This window comes from Nothobranchius furzeri, chromosome 9 (assembly GCF_043380555.1).
Source record: "Nothobranchius furzeri strain GRZ-AD chromosome 9, NfurGRZ-RIMD1, whole genome shotgun sequence".
NCBI lineage: Eukaryota > Metazoa > Chordata > Actinopteri > Cyprinodontiformes > Nothobranchiidae > Nothobranchius > Nothobranchius furzeri.
In genome coordinates, this window is record NC_091749.1 from 47,121,357 (window position 1) to 47,140,397 (window position 19,041).

Below are 19,041 nucleotides of genomic sequence, written 5' to 3' on the forward strand. Positions count from 1 at the left end.
TGTTCACAGCGCAGGACGTGACCCTGTGCAGCTGCAACCATGCAGACCTGCTCCCAGAGAGAGCTGGACATGATGGTGAAATCTGAACCGGAGTCCATGATGCCCTCACAGTCAAGCGCCTCCTCCAGGGTTACCGGAATGTGAGGTTTTTCATTAGGACCCTCACGGATGATTTTGCAGAGAAACCTTAGTGGAAGTCTGATTGGTGAGCTAGGCTCGCCAGGTTTGGTGGCAGGTTCTTTGGGTGCTAGAGAACCAGAGCTGACGGAAGCGACCACACCAGACCTTGCCGAGGTCTCAGGTGTCAGCGGACGCCCCGTTGAGGCAGGCTTCGCCTCTGCAGGACCTGCTTCTAGGACCAAGTCACATGCTGGTTCAGGAGGTGGAGGAGGGTCTGCCAAAGAGATGGACAGAACCGACTCACCTGCCGATGGTTTTTGAAGGAGTGACCGAAGTGCAGCAGTCAGTGCGGTGCGAGCTGCTTCAAGAGAATAGCTCCTAGAATCAGCTCTCGGTCTTGAGGCAGGACTGTAGTCTCTGCGGCCACGACGCGGTGAGTACCGATCAGAAGAAGATTGGCGCTCGCCTGAGCGAGGCTATTGTCTCCAAGAGGAGTATGACGGACCCCCTTTTTCTAAAAGAAACACGATGTTTCTCACGACCAAGTCATGCTGACTAAAGCCTGATTCATGCTTCTCCGTCTGCGTCAGTGCAGAGACACACAACGTCCTTGCGGGCCTGCCGGAGAGCTCCGCAAGGACGGACGGAGTCGAGCTCTCTTTTCTAAACATCCGTCAGTCGAGACGGACAACGCAAGCTTATGATTGGTCAGGACGCCGCTGTCGTCTACACCGCCGGCATTACGCCCTCAAAAACATAAAGAGAGCCGAGGATAACTAGCGGCAGACACGGAGCAGCTTGAAGAATACCTCGCGAAAAAACAAAAAACATGAACGTTTAATTCCCCCGTGACTGGAGGAGTGAAAAGATGCGCAGCAAGCATTTTATTTGTGGACGGAAATGACAAGAAACGTGGGTTTAGAGGTGGGGAGCGCATGAAGAGGTGGAGGAGGATGAGAGACAAATTTGTCTATGTTAAAAAGTCTCTTATATACAAAAAAACACAATATAAACACACTATCTTGGACCGGATTCATGACAGGATACCACAGAACAGCGCTACGCCCTCTGTTGTCCTGCCGGGGAATTGCTTTGCAACACTCCCCAGGAGACGGAGAAGCACGAGAGCAAAACGCTTCCGTCAATCCGTGCGTGTCTGTCCCTTGCGGAGCTGATGGAGAAGCATGAATCAGGCTTAAGGGTCCCCCTCACCGGCCTGTGGGGGGTCCCGGGCTCTTGCAAAACTCTGAGACCTGTTAGTGGGAAAGCCTTGCGGCTTGGAGTTGTTATAGGAGTTCTGGGCCTTTAATTTAGCACCAGGTTTGCGGTTCTTGGCTTTACCAGTTGCTGATTTAGTCCCTTCGAGTCGCAGCGTAGAGGGATCTAGCGTGGAGGGATCTGCCTCCACCGCCAGGACCGAAGGGGTGTTCTTAGACTTACTGGACTCTTTGAACCGCCTGAAGCAATAACTTGCCATCTTCCAGAGATCGTCCATAGTTTTGACTTGAAGATCTTCCGCGCCCTTATAGGGACAGTACTGAGGATGCAAATTATCAAGGAAGAGCTCTTTAAAGCCTTTGTCATCTTCCATCCCCTTCTTGCATTCTGAACCAAAGTACATGTCGAAGAGGCATAGGTAGAAAGCTTGTGGGTCTTCATTACGACCTTGTTTGACTAACAGAGCTAACCTTAAACCAGCTTCTTTAGCATCGTAAGTGTATTCTCTTCGAATTGCAGCTTCTAGCTGGTCGTAATCATTTGCAATCACATCATGCTGGCGATCAATGAATGAACCCATTGTATCGGAGGTTAATCTTATCAGAAAGATCTTGTCCTCGAGAGTTACTCTAGGAGATCTCGGAAAATGGTGTCAAAGGTCCCTAAGATATGTATCAACTGGGTATGAATTACCTGGTCGAGAATTAACTCTTTTGTCACTGCGAGACATCCTATAGATGTCAGCCATGGTCACAGGTGAATGTGGTTGGGCTGGCTGGAAAGCTGGTGCGGACATCGCAGCAGCTGGTAGATAATGTTGCTCAACAGCAGGAGGGTGTTGTTGAGCTTGTTGGAAAGCTGGTACAATCACCGCAGCAGCACCGGCAGGTGCAGCAGTTGGGTACGGTGGGTGTGGTTGAGCTGGCTGGGCAGCCAGTTCAGCCGCACCACCGGATGGGGGCAGTTGTGCTGGAGGAGGTGGGGGTGGTGCAGTCGGCTGGAGAGCCGGCACAGCCACACCACCAGAAGGGGGCAGTGGTGCTGGAGAAGGTGGGTGTGGTGCAGTCGGCTGGGGAGCCAGCACAACCACTCCAGACGCACCGGCAGCAGGAGGGGCAGGTGGATCCAGGAGGGTTGAAGGGATTCCCCCTTCTTCCTCTAGTGAGCTCAGAAATCTGTGATTTTAATTCAGTAATCTCCCACTCCCGCTCTCGCACCTTGTGTTTGATAAGAAATCAGTCTTCAGAGTATTTTTCTCAACCTCCAAAGCAGCACATTGATTTACTGCATTAAAGGGACTTTACGGAGTTTTGAATTTTTATGCTCGCGATTGCCCCCTCAGGCCAAAAGCGTAACGGCAGCTTCAATAGTAGGCTCGTGCACAAGGCGCGCATGCTGTACGTGCCCACTCCTTAACGAAAATAGCAGCTGAGACAGTCCCGTGTGTGTGGGTGTGGGTGTGTAGGTGTGTGGGTGGCCCGGAGGACAGGAGAACGCGCAGCTAAATAATAAAATAATTTGGTTCTGTACCGTTCTCTTCAGCACAGCCGACAAAGGTTTAAGATGGGTCAGTCCTCCTGCATGCTCAGATCATTCCCTTCCATTGCTTGAAAAATTGTTCCAAAATGAAAGTTAAACCCACATCTTTTTTTTATCTGTGAATTCAAAGCCGTTCGGCGAGTCTCAAATAAAAATTTGGGCATCTTACTGTAAAAAAAAATACACCATTAATGTAAAAAATAAACACTAAATAAATTATGTTCACAACTAGAATCGAACCCAGATCTTCTGCACAAGAGTCCAACATCTTACTATGTGAGCTAAAGCGACAGTAACATTTGTTGTATCTGTAACTTTTATATCGTTGATGACAGCTGAAACAACGTTCAAAGAACTGTTCGGAGTGAAAATGGCTATTTTGTTGCTAATTTGCAGGAAATATCTAGAACAGTGGTTCCCAAACTTATTTAGCCGTGCACCCCCTTCTATAACCCGACCATGTCGGCGCACCCCCCAGCCCCCACATCAAGGGGCATCAGACGTCAAGCTAAACAGACAGGGTTAAAAAAAATATGATCGACCTTTTTCCCCATCACTTTCATTTTTTAAATAGTAATTAATAAACATTCAATACATTACCATTTCCTTTGATTTAATTTTAAATAAATATTTAGAGTGCCCAGGTAGCACATAGAAAATGCAATTTAACGGTTTTCTTAAAGTAGGAACGTTTAACCTGTGCGGCCAGAGCGCTCTCCTTCCTTCTGCTCTGCGTAAACCTGAACTGGTCACCTACTTGTGCGTAATCATATGTCTATAGGGGAAAAGATGGACAAGATATAGCCATGATGTTCACTTTTGCCTCAGACCGACTTATTGCTGTTTTATGGTGTGGCTGAATCTGCGATCCGCTGCCACGCGGACTGGAATAACAAATGCTGCAGTAACAGGAGTTGTGGTCAGGTTCATGAGGAGTCACTGGCTGGAGCGGACCCGACTTTAATACGTCATCCCAAAATAGAAGCTAATATCTTAATTTGACCTTGAATGAAAAATGTTGTTATAAAACCTCTTAAAAGTTTTTATCACAGAGGAGGCAGCGCTAATTTCTGCCTTCAGTCTGACGGCGCGCCGGAGTTTGCGCAGCGTGCGCGCTTATTGAATCTGTGTGTGTGTGTGTGTGTGTGTGTGTGTGTGTGTGTGTGCGCGCGCGCGGCACAGCTCCATGAAGCTTGGTTTATGCTTGACGCATTCACTTTCCGCTTGGTGATGCGGCTTGCGGATGGAACGCGCTTCACAACTTGCAAAAGTCACAGCGTCTCGTTATTGGCGCTATTTAAACCAATGTTGTAAAATTACTTCTGCCCAGCCCAGATGTGCTCACCACATCAGCGGAACCACCCGTGAGCCGTGGTTCCGCTGGAACGCGTCTGACCTCTGACAGACGCACTCTGAACTTCAGATCTTCAGCGCGCTGTTAATAGCCTGAATGGGAATCATTTCTTGATTTATTTAGTTACATCCACAATGTTCTGTGTGTGAAGTTTACAACATCAGAACACCTGCATGAGACAGGGTGTTAATTACAATCTGCCAGAATGACTCACCTTCAGATTCCTGCAACACCGTTAAAAATGATCAAATACGGAACATATCGGCGTGCGCAGGCCAGAGTGCTGAAGCTCGGCGCATTGTTATTATGAAGCTAGGGTACATGTGGAGGACACACGCGCAAAAATATACCGTAAATCCTCTAATACAGGCCCGGGCCTGTATTTGACTCAAGCTCATCAAGCTCCCGGCCTTTAATTGAATACCGGCCTGTATTCGAGGATTTACGGTACTTGTTTTCAATTACATTTATTGGGCCCACTTACATTTTCTTAGGCCCACCCACAAATGAGTTTCTGGCTACGCTAATGGTGACATATGACAGACTTCTCTGAGCTCCGCAGCCATTACACTTTTCACCTCGTGCACCCCCTAGCGGCAGCTCGCACCCCCCCGGGGGTGTGCGCACCACACTTTGGGAATCCCTGATCTAGAAGAAAGTAGCTAAGGGTCCTCAGAAATGTAGCTAGGTTCATCACTAGGCGTTAGGAACAGCGACAAAGTTGCTGAGTTGGCACTACCTCACTCTCTGCTGCTAAAGCTACTGATGGCAAATGCTACGGGCTATGCCTGAGCGTGAACGCGCATGAAGCAGCCTGCTTGACCCGAGCAGCTCTCTTTTTCTGTGATTTTACAGAAAAATGGGCATTCACTGTAAAAATGCCATCGCTCATTCTAAAGGACCAGGGCATTGAAGGAGAATGTATGAAGAAGAAATTTATCATTTCTATACATGTTTTGGCTGTCAAACTTCCATAATGCCCCTTTAAGTTTCTCTTCTGACAATACTGCATTGTTTTTTAGAGCTTCATCCAGTGCCTTTTTCTTAGACTCCTCGTCAAGAGTCGGAGCCGCTGGCTCCACCTCTCTGCACCTGCTCAGAAAGTGTGCGCATTGCACCTTGTGTAACCACGTGACTCAACTTCCTTATCCCAGAGGTGATGTAGAAGAAGAGCAAACCGCCCCAGGTGTTCCACCCGGATTGCTGGTTTAACTTTCCCACTCGCTGGGTAAGGTCTCAGTGTGCTCCTGCAGCTTCTGTAATAGTTCAGGTGCTGTAAGCTGCTCGAAAAACTCGCTGTAGCTGCAAGCCTCAATGTTTGAGGAACCTATACAGCATAAAACAGCATCAATAATGACTGCCCCCACATAGATAGAAGCAAACTCTTCCCCAGACATCATTTTACCAACAATTTCAGTGGAATCTACTAAGAAACACAAAAAGAGTGTAATGTACTAGAGGTGCCACAAGATGGCATTAGAGTTAGATGCACAGTGCGGGAGGGGTAGTGTGCGTTGCTGCCTGACGTCACTCCGCCACGCACAGAGTCTCCGTCCCCAAAATGGAGGACGGGCCTGGTGTAGACCGCTTTTCTCACAATAAAGTCACAATATACACTCAAAAACCGCTAAAAACTGCAGGGAGCTTGTTTTGTAGGGTAAAGCAGAACTCACAAAATTTGATAATGTGCACAACTACCACAACTGCTGCAGTTTCTTGGCACATATTCCATACATGTCATGACATAGCCACAACTTGTCTCAAAGGGGTCATATGTACCAATTTAGTGCAATTCCAACTGAAAATCTTCAATTAGATATTTGAGCCATCATATAGAAGTCGCCAATCTTCCTTTTTCAACAAACCAGAGTTTACTTTCTGCAAATGTATTTGCTTCCTCTTGGCTTCTTGACTGATGCTCCACTTCACCACTTCTCTGAAAATCCCATGTGTTCATCTAGGCACAAGAATTTCAATTCAAGTTTATTTATATGGCGCCAAATCACGACATGAGTCGTCTCAAGGCACTTCGTATAATAAACATTCCAATACGGTTCAGTTCATTAAGCCAATCAGAAAAAAGTTTCCTATATAAGGAACCCAGCAAATTGCATTGAGTCACTGACAGGTGTCAGTGTCTTTATAGCAATTCTCATACTAAGCAAGCATTGAGTGACAGTGGAGAGGAAAACTTCCTTTTAACAGGAAGAAACCTCCAGAGGATCCTGGCTCAATATAAGCAGCCATCCGCCCGACTCACGAATCCCCACTTCATAGTTCATGTATGGACAAGGGGGCCTGTGGGCCGGACCTGGCCTGCGGGCCGCCTACTGAGCTGATTCCTGAAGCAACCCAATGCTATGTGCTGAGATTTTGGAATGTGGAAATCATGCCGTTTTGAACAGCTAGCTTAGCACTAAGCTAGCGATTTTGGACATCAGCTTGAGTTTGAAATATTCTCACACTTTTGGACCTTTTTTAGCGTTTTCTCTGGGTGTTGTCATCCCGTTTGAATTCACCCTGTTGTAGCTGCAGATCAAGCACACCCGCTGTGTTATGCAACCAGAAATTCACACCAGAAGGAGATTGTATAACCCAGAAGTGATTAAAAAAAATTAATTGTTGATCTAAAAAATTATAAATCGAACAATTTTAATAATCTATTTAATTGAATTATTCAAGTATTAATTTAAGCCCCAACTGAAACTGCACAAAACTGAATTGTTTTGTTCTGCATCACTTGGACATTGTGCTCGAGATTTAGTTGTTTAAACTTCACAGAAAAGACTTGGATTCTCAAATTACAAGTGAAGTTTGACTAAAATGGAATAATTATGGTATTATAACCAATGGGCTCCACAAAGAAATTTTTATAATCCTGCTACCATCTAATCTTAAATAAAATAGTAAATTCTAATCATTTTGTGTCATTTTGACTGTTTGTGTAGATGGTCAGCCAGTGAAGAGGAAAAAGGGGCCGGCTCCAAAGATGTTGGGTAATGAAGTGTGCAGTGTGTGCGGAGACAAGGCCTCCGGTTTCCACTACAACGTCTTAAGTTGCGAGGGCTGCAAAGGCTTTTTTCGGCGCAGCGTCATTAAAAGTGCGCAGTACTCCTGCAAGAACAATGGCCGCTGTGAAATGGACATGTACATGCGCCGCAAGTGCCAGCAGTGCCGTTTGCGCAAGTGTCGGGAGGCGGGCATGCTGGAGCAGTGTGAGTGCTCAGATTTTACAGTGTTTATGTCAGCGTTTAGAGCTGTTGAGGAAAATTTGATGTTAAAATGGTTTTGAAGAGATGTTCCTCCTGTATAATCTCTAGGCGTGCTCTCTGAGGAACAAATTCGGCTTAAAAAGTTGAAAAAACAGCAGGAGGACGAAACGGCTCGCACATCCACAGTGGTCACGCCCACGCCTCCACCAGAACCAGCTACACTTGATCCACAGCAGCAGGAGATGATTGAGAAGCTGGTGGCCATGCAGAAGCAGTGCAACAAGAGATCTTTCCTTGATCGTCCAAAAGTGACGGTAAAAACGGAGAGAAAATGTATCTTTATATGAAGGATTGTCCCCAATATGATGTTGTTTGAATAAAAGATGTAGATCAGTTTTACCTGATTGTTTCTAATTTCTTACAGCCGTGGCCACAGAGTCAGGATCTGCAGAATCGAGAAGTGCGACAACAGAGGTTCGCGCACTTCACTGAGCTTGCCATCATGTCCGTTCAGGAGATTGTGGATTTTGCGAAACAGTTACCTGGTTTCCTTGAACTGACGAGAGAAGACCAGATCGCCCTCTTAAAGACATCAACCATCGAGGTTTGTTCTTGATTTGTTTTGATGATGATTTAGAAAAATAAACCCAAGCAAATCAACTCTGAAAGTTGTTTAAATGCAGAAAATTAGGGTTGACCAATAAAGGCACGCTAAGCATTGGCGTTCTTTAACATTCTCCAGTGTCTGTTTTGATTTGCTGTCGTAAAAATGAGCTGCTGTACACTTGTGTTTTTAACACCTGATAAAATGTCTCCTCAGCCTTTACCGGTTCCTATAGGAGCAGTTCATCACTTATTCCAACAAATCAGCTGTGTTCAAGCAGAGAAAGACCTAAAACATGCAGGAATCGTGCTGGAAGCACACTCCAGTGCTAGCGTGTCTAGCCAATTCACTATTGACCGACACTGGTAAATATAGTGACCAACTTTGTGGATAAAGGTCCTGAGAGGAGGAGCCGTGTGACCACAGGGGAAAGCTGTAGGGTGCTGATAAACCCTAACATGGAAGTCAGAGCGCTGGGTGACAGCTACATTACTCTACAACAGTGATCCCCAACTCCCTTCTCCAAGGGCCGGTATCCAGCATGGTTTTCTGTATTCCCTGCTTCAAAAACAATCAGCAGGTGATTTAACGGGCTTCTGCAGAGCCTGATAAGCTGCTGAACAGGTGAATCAAGTGTGTTGGATTAAGAGAAAAAACTAAAACATGCCGGACATCGGCCCTCGAGGAAGGGAGTTGAGGGATCACTGATCTACAAGCTACGAGTGGCTAGTTGACAAGACCTTCCAACTCTAGTTTCACACCTATTTTAGTTAGACTTCCATTTTCTCTATCTCCATCAGATAAAGATTTTCCTTGTTTCTTCGGAGGCTCCCCCATGAAAAACACGATACAGTAACTGCTAAGGGGGTATAACTGGTCTGTTCTGAGGTGTAAACATGGATTGCCATAAAGCGTTACTGCTGCTTGCGAGTTACTTGACCTTGTGAGACTTCAGATCACTGGTATGGAGACGTTGCAAAGATGTTATCCTGCCTAAAGTAGCGGAGGGCAACAACAGACTATTCATTCACCCTGTAAAGGGCCATTTTAGCACCTACCTGGCCAAAAAAGAAGATTAAAATATGAAGAAGTTAAGTTAGTGTGCCTTTTAGTTAGCATCTTAACAAGAATTGTTGCACACACCAGTGGCCGTAAAACTTTGCTTGATTTTCTCGTGTCAGTCACTGCTGCTCATCTTCCACAGATTATGCTGCTGGAGACATCTCGCCGATACAACCCTGCCATTGACAGCATCACTTTTCTGAAGGATTTTAGCTATAATAAGGAAGATTTTGCTAAAGCAGGTACTCATACTTATATTTACTGTCAAATCTTTTAGGAAGATATCTCACTCGGGTCATATTAGATGTAATTCATGGAAATGTCACAAATGTGTATTTTTTTCTCTTCAGGGCTTCAGTTTGAGTTCATAAACCCCATCTTTGAGTTTTCTAAAGGAATGAATGACTTGCATCTTGACGAGGCCGAATATGCGCTGCTCATTGCTATCAACATCTTTTCTGCAGGTCCGTGTTTATATACACCACCTATGGTTTATTGAGGGCACAGTGTACTGTAATACTCACACTTTGAGTAAGAATTAAAGGGTTGTTTAAACTTTCTACCTGATAAATCATGCTTCTCTTCTGCTCATAAATGATTGTGCTTTCTGGTGCAGATCGGCCGAATGTGCAGGATCACGATTTGGTTGAGAGGCTGCAGCAGCCGTATGTGGACGCACTGCGCTCTTACATCACGATAAAAAGACCAAATGTAAGCACACAGAGCTTTAAATAACCTCTGGTCCTGTGACCGACAATATGTCAGCTTAACCTGGTTGTCGTCATCACAACCAGCACATTGGGTCAGGTCTGAGGTTATATTATTCTGAACAGACTGGTGATGGGGCTTGAACTGTTGTTTTCATCACTGAAACCTCTTCTCAGATGATAAAATGGCTAATCCAAATGTATGGCATTTATCATAATTGTTGGACTTAATGAACTGTCTTCTATAAATTTCATTTTAATGCTGACCTTCAAAAAACAGATACTTATCTCATATCTAATTCAGTTTGAACGTGCTTAAACCAGTCTGGGTCTGATTAATGCCCCGAGTATTAAAATCTCCTTCCCTTTGGTGATGTTTACGTTTTGTTTCTGTGGTTTGTGCAGGATCACTTGATGTTCCCTCGTATGCTGATGAAACTGGTGAGCCTTCGTACGTTGAGCAGTGTCCACTCGGAGCAGGTTTTCGCTCTCCGGCTCCAGGACAAGAAGCTTCCCCCGCTGCTGTCTGAAATCTGGGATGTGAATGAGTGACTACCTTCCTGATGTCACACTCTGTGGCTTTATGGACCCTGACACAGACGTGGCTTCTACAAAGATCACTGACTCTTTTCTTCTGCTCTGGTCAGGGATTGGTTGTTACCCTGAGATTTTTCCTTAAGGAAGAAGAGCACCATTGCCCCTCTGCTCTCCAATAGACTGTTAAACGACTTTGTGTTCGCTAAAAGGAAGGTGAACACCAAGTCTTTTCTAAAAATCTTTTCTTTGAGTGTAGATCCACACATGATTTGGCTTTTCAGCCCGTTGTCTGTGATTTAATACAAGTTTAACTTTATGCCAGTCTCTGTTCTCTTAGGCTACGTTCACACTGCAGGCAAAAGAGCATCAGATCTGCTTTTCCCCCACATGTGACCCATATCTGATTTTTTTATGACCGTATGAATGGCACAGATCTGATATTTTTCAAATGCGATCCGCATCACTTGAATATGTGGTACTGATTCCTACACATATCTGATGTTTTTGAAAGCGACAACAGTCTGAACGGCCATGCCGCATTAAATCCGTCTCCTACATCACTGAGTCAGCGGAGGTGAGCTTCGTGTGTGGATGTTCCTGAGGAGAAGCGCTGACAGAAGGGTTCAGGAGTCTGTCTGGACATCCTGTTTTAGGTTTTGGAATTAAAAATACAGGAGAGCATGTGGGAGGTGCCGCTCAAGCAGGGTATTACACAACTCCGCTGCTCCTGGTTTCTCCACCGAGTGTGACTTCTTTTCTTCTGCGCACGTGGGTCGCTTTGGGGTCGTGAAGTGTTCACACTGGAGAGAGTTTGATGTCGCTTTTCAGTCATAGTGTGAACAGCCACACGAAATAATCAGATTTACTAAAAAAAAATCGGAATTGAGCATCAAGGCCTGCAGTGTGAACGTAGCCTTAATCTGCTAATTTAAACCTGAAGGCGCAGAGCAGATTTTGGCTGTTAACTCTTGAGTGTCATGATTACAGCCTCACATCCAACAGAAAAAGTTATTTCTGCAGTTGTGCTACAGATGGAAATGATTTCCTGACTGGGTTTGAGCAGAGAGCATATCTGCTACGAACTCGGTCGGTGTTTCTTTACAATTACTGGTCATCTGGTTTGTGTTTTGATTTCCAGCAAATAGTTCATGTTTCCTTTGGAGCAAGTACCAAAGTGAAACACTTGGTGACGATGCTCAGGTAAAGTAATGTGAAGTCGACCTCTGGGGAGTGGGAGCTTCTTAATGACCTAAAGGGACCCGTTTGGTCTAGAATCCCATTATCATGTAAATTGTATATTTATTTTAACACACATGCATAGAGCGTACACGATTGCACAATCACATACTAATGCACACAACCACAGAATCCTGCAATGGATTGGTTAACTGCACTAGTTTCCCCGAGATCTCAACAGTAGTGCTAATGTGCTGTCTGGTTTCATTGGTAGATTATTGGAAGTTAAATAAAATAGACTTACTAAGCTTAATTTCAAACAAATTAGATTCCCTTAAATTAAAGAATTGGATGTCCTCATTCAGCATGAGATGTTTATTATTATTAGTGTCTTTGCAAAACAGTGATTTTAAGTGTGATTTTGATGTATTTTTAAAATAAAATTGTGCAAATTACAGTAAATGTGGACAGAGGCATACCGAGCTGGAATCTGGTGCAGAACTTGTTCTGAAGGTTTTAGTTTTCTTTACATCAGTGTCTGCAGATCTGACTGGTCTGGTTTGAAGTTTCTTTAAAGATGTACCAAAACTTAGCAAAGCAGAATTAATGAGAAATAGTTCCGTTTTATTCAACGATGACAACGAGAATCTAGACGTTTTTATGCAGGCTTCCCTTTCCATGCCTCAGCTTGTGCAGTGTGGAGTTGAAATACTCTGAAATGGGTGTTTAAATGGGTTTCAGGTAGAATATTTAATTGTTCAAATATTGTTAGTTGGTAATTTTTGCTCTATACGAGAGGAAGTTGTGGTATGAACCGTTAAAATGAGATGTGTGAAGCTCTTAATTTCTGTTTTAAAATTATAATCACAAATTTACGTTGCTTCAGTTGGGAGGACAAATGTAAAGAACTAACAGGCAAAGCTGGTGTTTGAATTCCACTCCTTCAATATTTGATTTATTTATGCTTACATTTAAAAAAAATAATTTGAATGTCAAGCTTATCTTTGATTAAATTTAAATCTTTTCAACCATCCAACATGTCTGAATTGCACTTTTTTTAATGGATTATAATAAAACCATATTTTCATGACACATTTTAACCCGTCAAGGGGAGGGAATATTAATATTTTTTCTTTGGCTGTCAGTAAAGTTGATGTCTAATGTTTTTCAGTTGAATATCTTCAGCTGTGTCAACATGTTGGATTTACCTTTTGACTCCAATATAAGTTTAATTTACACTAAATTAAATTTAGTTATAGCAGAATGAATCCAAATGCCTGTTTGTATTTTTTTACACCATTTAGTGAATTAATAGTGAAGTTTACATTGAGGTTGCAGAGTCCCCGCTGAAGCTGTTCCCAGACAGATTTTCTTCCTCAGCACTTTTCCAAGACATCTCTGTCCAAACTGCTGCACGCTGGCTCTGGATGCAGACTGCAGCTCTAGGTCAGTTCCATCATCAGTACAGCAAAAAGTTCAGTAAAGATAAACCAAATGTCAGTAAAGCCGCATTATGCAAACTACACACTGCTTAAGCACTTTTTTTCTTCAAGAGAAGCACAAAGTCAAGTTAGTTTTGGCATTTTCTGACTAGATCTTCTAAAAGGTTTGTTTTAAAATGTAATTTTGCCATTATTTACAGCTTCATAAATCTGCGATAATACTCTGTTGGAATAAGTTGATTAGTGTGAGCGTGCATACATAATGGTGAATCAGTGCAGTGATTTTCTTCAGTTTGCTACTAAACTGCCCCTTTGTGATGAAAATCAGAGGTTTGCTCTGGATCATGATTGATTCTCATGTCGATCAACAAGGAAACTGTCATGCCATGGTGTGCTGCTGTAATCTAATCAACTAAAGAACCTGCTCGCGTTTTGAGTTTTTGTGAGTGTGTGTGTATATGGTGATGCTGTAGCTATCAAGGTTAATTGCACTGTATATACTGTAATTGTAACTTCTGATCTTGTTTAATTCCAGACTGTAAACATTACTGATATATAGAAATGCAAACCTATTTTAATACTTGTAACTGAAAGACCATCTGTTTTGTATGTACAGTATAAATTAAAGCTCTGCTGTAGTGCTGATCTGTTTGATATCACAATCACTTATTTTTGTCTGCTTTAAGTGCAGAAAAAGCTCAGGATTGTTCAAATATCTGTATTATAAATAACTCTGATACAATTTATGTTTTGGCTTGATTGCCAAAATAAATTACCTTGGATATTTTATTGTACATTTAAAATGTAAATTAAATTTAAAGGTAATGTATGACTCCTCCTTGAACCGTCACCTTATCGTGGTGGAGGAGTTTGAGTGCCCTAATGATCCTAGGAGCTATGTTGTCTGGGGCACTTGGTGCCCCTGGTAGGGTCTCCCATGACAAATTGGTCTTAGGTGAAGGGTGAGACAAAGAACGGTTCGAAGGATCTTTCATGGCGGTGAAAACGAAGAGTCGGAGTACCCGGCCCGGAGGGTTACCGGGGTCCCACCCTGGAGCCAGGCCTGGGGTTGGGGCCCGTGAGCGAGCGCCTGGTGGCCGGGCTTTCGCCCATGGGGCCCGGCCGGGCCCAGCCCGAACCGGATACATGGGCTCGTCCAACTGTGGACCCACCACCCGCAGGAGGAGCATGAAGGGTCCGGTGCAATGCGAATCGGGTGGCAGACCAAGGCGGGAGCCTTGGCGGTCCAATCCCCGGACAAGAAAACTAGTTTTTGGGACATGGAACATCACCTCGCTGGCGGGGAAGGAGCCGGAGCTTGTGGCAGAGGTTGAGCGGTACCGGCTAGATATAGTCGGACTCACCTCGACACATTGCATTGGCTCTGGAACCCGAGACCTGGAGAGGGGTTGGACACTCTACTTTGCTGGAGTTGCTCCGGGTGAGAGGCGGAGGGCTGGGGTTGGCTTTTTGTTAGCCCCGAGACTCTCTGCCTGTGTGTTGGGGTTTACCCCGGGGGACAAGAGGGTAGCTTCCTTGCGCCTTCGGGTCGGGGAACGGGTCCTGACTGTTGTTTGTGCTTATGGGCCAAATATCAGTTCAGAGTACCCACCCTTTTTGGAGTCCCTGGGACGAGTGCTAGATAGTGCTCCATCAGGGGACTCCATTGTCCTGCTGGGGGACTTCAATGCTCACGTGGGCAATGACAGCTTGACCTGGAGGGGTGTGATTGGGAGGAACGGCCCACCTAATCTGAACTCGAGCGGTGTTTTGTTATTGGACTTCTGTGCAAGCCGCAGTTTGGCCATAACGAACACCATGTTCGAACATAAGGATGCCCACCGGTACACTTGGTACCAGGGCAGCCTAGGTCACAGGTCGATGATAGATTTTGTAGTCGTATCATCTGACCTGCGGCCGTATGTTTTGGACACCCGAGTGAAGAGAGGGGCGGAGCTGTCAACTGATCACCACCTGGTGGTGAGTTGGATCAGATGGCAAGGGAACATGCCGCGTAGACCTGGCAGACCCAAACGCATAGTGAGGGTCTGCTGGGAACGCCTGGCAGAAGAACCTGTCAAGACGGTCTTCAACTCCCACCTCCGGCAGAGCTTTGACCACGTCCCGAGAGCAGTGGGGGACATTGAGTCCGAGTGGGCCTTGTTCCACTCTGCGATTGTCGAGGCGGCTGTTGCTAGCTGTGGTCGTAAGGTGGCCGGTGCCAGTCGTGGTGGCAACCCCCGTACCCGCTGGTGGACACCAGAGGTTCGGGGAGCCGTCAGGCTGAAGAAGGAGGCCTACAGGGCGTGGCTGGTCTGTGGGTCTCCGGAGGCAGCAGACAGGTACCGGATAGCCAAGCGGGGTGCAGCAGTGGCAGTTGCCGAGGCAAAATCTCGGGCGTGGGAGGAGTTTGGTGAGGCCATGGAGAAAGACTATCGATCGGCTCCAAAGAGGTTCTGGCAAACTGTCCGGCGCCTCAGGAGAGGAAGGCAGCAACTCGCTCACACTGTTTACAGTGGGGATGGGGAGCTGCTGACGTCAACTGGGGCTATAGTCGGACGGTGGAAGGAATACTTTGAGGAGCTCCTCAATCCCACCAATGCGCATTCCGAGGAGGAACCAGAGCTGGGAGGCCTGGGGATGCACTGTCCGATCTCGGGGGCAGAAGTTGCTGAGGTAGTCAAACAACTACACAGCGGCGGAGCCCCGGGGGCGGATGAGGTTCGTCCTGGGTATCTCAAGGCTATGGATGTTGTAGGGCTGTCATGGTTGACACGTCTCTACAACATTGCGTGGTCATCGGGGGCAGTTCCTAGGGAGTGGCAGACCGGGGTGGTGGTCCCCATCTTTAAGAAGGGTGACCTGAGGGTGTGTTCCAACTATAGGGGGATCACACTCCTCAGCCTCCCTGGAAAGGTCTACTCCAAGGTACTGGAGAGGAGGGTCCGATCGATAGTTGAATCTCAGATAGAGGAGGAGCAATGTGGTTTTCGTCCTGGCCGTGGAACTGTGGACCAGCTCTATACCCTTGCAAGGGTGATGGAGGGGGCATGGGAGTTTGCCCAACCAATCCACATGTGCTTTGTGGATTTGGAGAAGGCTTATGACCGTGTCCCCAGGGGCACCCTGTGGGGGACGCTCCAGGAGTATGGGGTGGGTGGCTTTCTGTTAAGGGCCATTCAGTCCCTTTACCAGAGGAGCGTGAGTTTGGTCCGCATAGCCGGTAGTAAGTCGGACCTGTTCCCAGTGAGGGTTGGACTCCGCCAGGGCTGCCCTTTGTCACCGGTTCTGTTCATCACTTTTATGGACAGAATTTCTAGACGCAGCCGTGGTGTGGAGTGTGTCGAGTTTGGTGGCAGGAGAATCTCGTCTCTGCTTTTTGCGGATGATGTGGTCCTCCTAGCTTCATCCAGCTCTGACCTTCAGCTCTTGCTGGGTAGGTTCGCGGCCGAATGTGAAGCGGCTGGGATGAGGATCAGCACCTCCAAATCTGAGACCATGGTTCTCGACCGGAAAAGGGTGGCTTGCCACCTCCGGGTCGGGGGAGAGGTCCTACCTCAAGTGGAGGAGTTTAAGTATCTCGGGGTCTTGTTCACGAGTGAGGGTAGGAGGGATCGGGAGATCGACAGGCGGATTGGTTCGGCGTCTGCAGTGATGCGGACGCTGAGCCGATCTGTCGTGGGGAAGAGGGAGCTGAGCCAGAAAGCCAGGCTCTCGATTTACCGGTCGATCTACGTCCCAATCCTCACCTATGGTCATGAGCTTTGGGTAATGACCGAAAGAACGAGATCGCGGATACAAGCGGCCGAAATGAGTTTCCTCCGTAGGGTGGCCGGGCTCAGCCTTAGAGATAGGGTGAGGAGCTCGGACATTCGGGAGGGACTCGGAGTAGAACCGCTGCTCCTCCGGATCGAAAGGAGCCAGTTGAGGTGGTTTGGGCATCTGGTCAGGATGCCTCCTGGACGCCTCCCCGGGGAGGTGTTTCGGGCATGTCCTGCCGGCAGAAGGCCCCCGGGTCGACCCAGGACACGTTGGAGAGGTTACATCTCCAATCTGGTCCGGGAACGCCTTGGGGTCCTGCCGGAGGAGCTGGTGGACAAGGCCGGGGAGAGGACGGCCTGGAGCTCCCTAGTTGGGATGCTGCCCCCGCGACCCGGACCCGGATAAGCGGAGGAAGACGAGACGAGACGAGACGAGAGGTAATGTATGAATGGCAGAAGGAAGAAAACTGGAGCACTCATAAATGATAAGTGGCAAAATAATTGATCCTAACGTTCCAACAACATAGGTGTGATGATCCTACTTTGTAATGTATGAATAATTTATTTTAACCAGACAAAATGTTGGATTAAAGTTACATTTTATAATAAATTAGATTCAAGATAAAAAAAAAGACTAAGTTTTTTGTGTGTGACTTAATCTGAGATAATTTAGAAATAATTCATCTGACAGATTTTATAGAAATTTTGCAGACGAGCTAGCCAGGGCCCCCCAGAAAATTACTGGGGGGCTCCAAGTCCATTTTGGTTTTGGGCCCCCAAATGCCTTGAAAAGACCCTGCTGGATTCTGCTCCTGTTTTTTAAACAAGCGAGTTAACCCGTAAACTAATTTTTGTTGGGTGAGGTCTTTTTAAATCTTTTTCTCCAGATTTATTTATCTCTAGCATTAGTTCTGGTTGTCAGTGAAACTCCCTAAAGACTGATGAGGAGGAGGACGAAGATGAGGAGGAGGATGTTGTGAAGGCAGGTTGCTGTTACAGCCACTCGTTCATCCAGCTACTAGGAGGCGGTCAAGTCTTGTGTGATGCTGTCAGACACTGACACGGAGCGGTAAGCCTTTAGTGTCACAGAAAGCGTCTGGAGGCTCCAGTGACCGAGCATAACATCAAAGAAAAACGGGCTGTAACCCGACAAACGTCGCTCCCTCTCCCGTATCCGTGACCGAAGAGGACACCTAGCATTCAGGCCGTTTATGGCACTGAGCGTTAGCGGCTAACGGGCTAACGTGAGCAGGTAAGTCCTCACACTGTTCTTTGTTAACCCACGATGTTGTTCTTTAACACTCTAGACAACATTTTGTGGACTCGGTGTAACATTTAACTGGTATTTGAAATCTAGGTAAAGGGAACAAGGTAGAGTTAGCAACGAAACCGATAGTTAGCGTTCTAGCTAATCCAGTCGTGGCGTAGCAGAGGGGCTGGTGTGACCGAAGGGGAGGATGCTTCGTTCGTGGAACACCAAGGACAAACTAAAGCATCACAGCTTGTCTTAAAAATAAAGCGAACACGTCGCCATACTCAACACGACCGAGTGTGTGCGGGCTGTCAAGAGGCATCAACATCACATTATCATGCTGAATGTTATCCTAATGCCAGTGAATGTCCTTATCCGTATCAGTGTGTGTGCAAAACGGGTCAAGCGTCTCATTACACTTTGTTACCATCTCAGTTACTGTCATTAACACGCGTCACAGTTAAAATATCTTAGTCACGAACTAACCTGGACATTTCCCCCAAAGGTTATTCAATTGCCTTCCCTTCATGACGCTGCACGTATTAATATATATGTATGTGTAAAGATAATTTATACATTATTGTGATTGCAAAAGCCAAATTAGATCTGTCAGATCCTCTCAGATTACTTATATAGAATATAAATATGGATTACAGGTGGTCTGTGTATTTGGAAACGTGTTTTTGTTGTTTATTTCAATTTTGGGATGATTTTTAACACAAATATCAAAATGTAGAGTCTACATATAGTGTGAGGGTGATTAAAATGCATCCCAAACTCTTTTTTGAGCTTGATAGTGTTGCTGGAAATCGTGTCATGCTCAGTTTTACAAGTGGATGATGACACATGACCCCCACACAAGCTGCTACTTGCGTAAATATTACTGGCAGTACAGATGTGTTAAGTGAGCCTACAGGATGTTATGTTGTTAAGTGAGCCTACAGGATGTTATGTAAATACCTGTTTTATGGACTATTTGTCTGTTGTGAGTGCATATTACTTTGTCTTATGCACAAAGTGATTTGACATTTGCAGTAAATTAATATTTTTTGTGTCT

The 19,041-nt window shown here is 45.9% G+C and overlaps 2 protein-coding genes across 17 annotated transcripts in view; both read left to right on the forward strand.

Annotated features, from left to right (window-relative positions):
- nr1h3 (nuclear receptor subfamily 1, group H, member 3) overlaps positions 1-10,595 on the forward strand; it is a 29,138-nt gene extending 18,543 nt beyond the window's left edge. For all 6 annotated transcript variants that reach the window (XM_015953903.3, XM_015953902.3, XM_070554910.1 and 3 more), the window contains 7 exons: positions 7,180-7,446; positions 7,552-7,757; positions 7,868-8,047; positions 9,252-9,351; positions 9,460-9,573; positions 9,726-9,820; positions 10,222-10,595. In XM_015953903.3, coding sequence (XP_015809389.1) covers positions 7,180-7,446; positions 7,552-7,757; positions 7,868-8,047; positions 9,252-9,351; positions 9,460-9,573; positions 9,726-9,820; positions 10,222-10,368 — 1,109 coding nt within the window. In that variant the 3' untranslated portion in view covers positions 10,369-10,595. The remainder of the gene's footprint in view (positions 1-7,179; positions 7,447-7,551; positions 7,758-7,867; positions 8,048-9,251; positions 9,352-9,459; positions 9,574-9,725; positions 9,821-10,221) is intronic.
- Positions 10,596-17,786: 7,191 nt separating this feature from the next.
- Positions 17,787-19,041, forward strand: part of madd (MAP-kinase activating death domain) — a 65,968-nt gene continuing 64,713 nt past the window's right edge. For all 11 annotated transcript variants that reach the window (XM_015953888.3, XM_015953892.3, XM_054732242.2 and 8 more), the window contains exon 1: positions 17,787-17,984. The gene's annotated coding sequence lies outside the window, so the exon portion shown is untranslated. The remainder of the gene's footprint in view (positions 17,985-19,041) is intronic.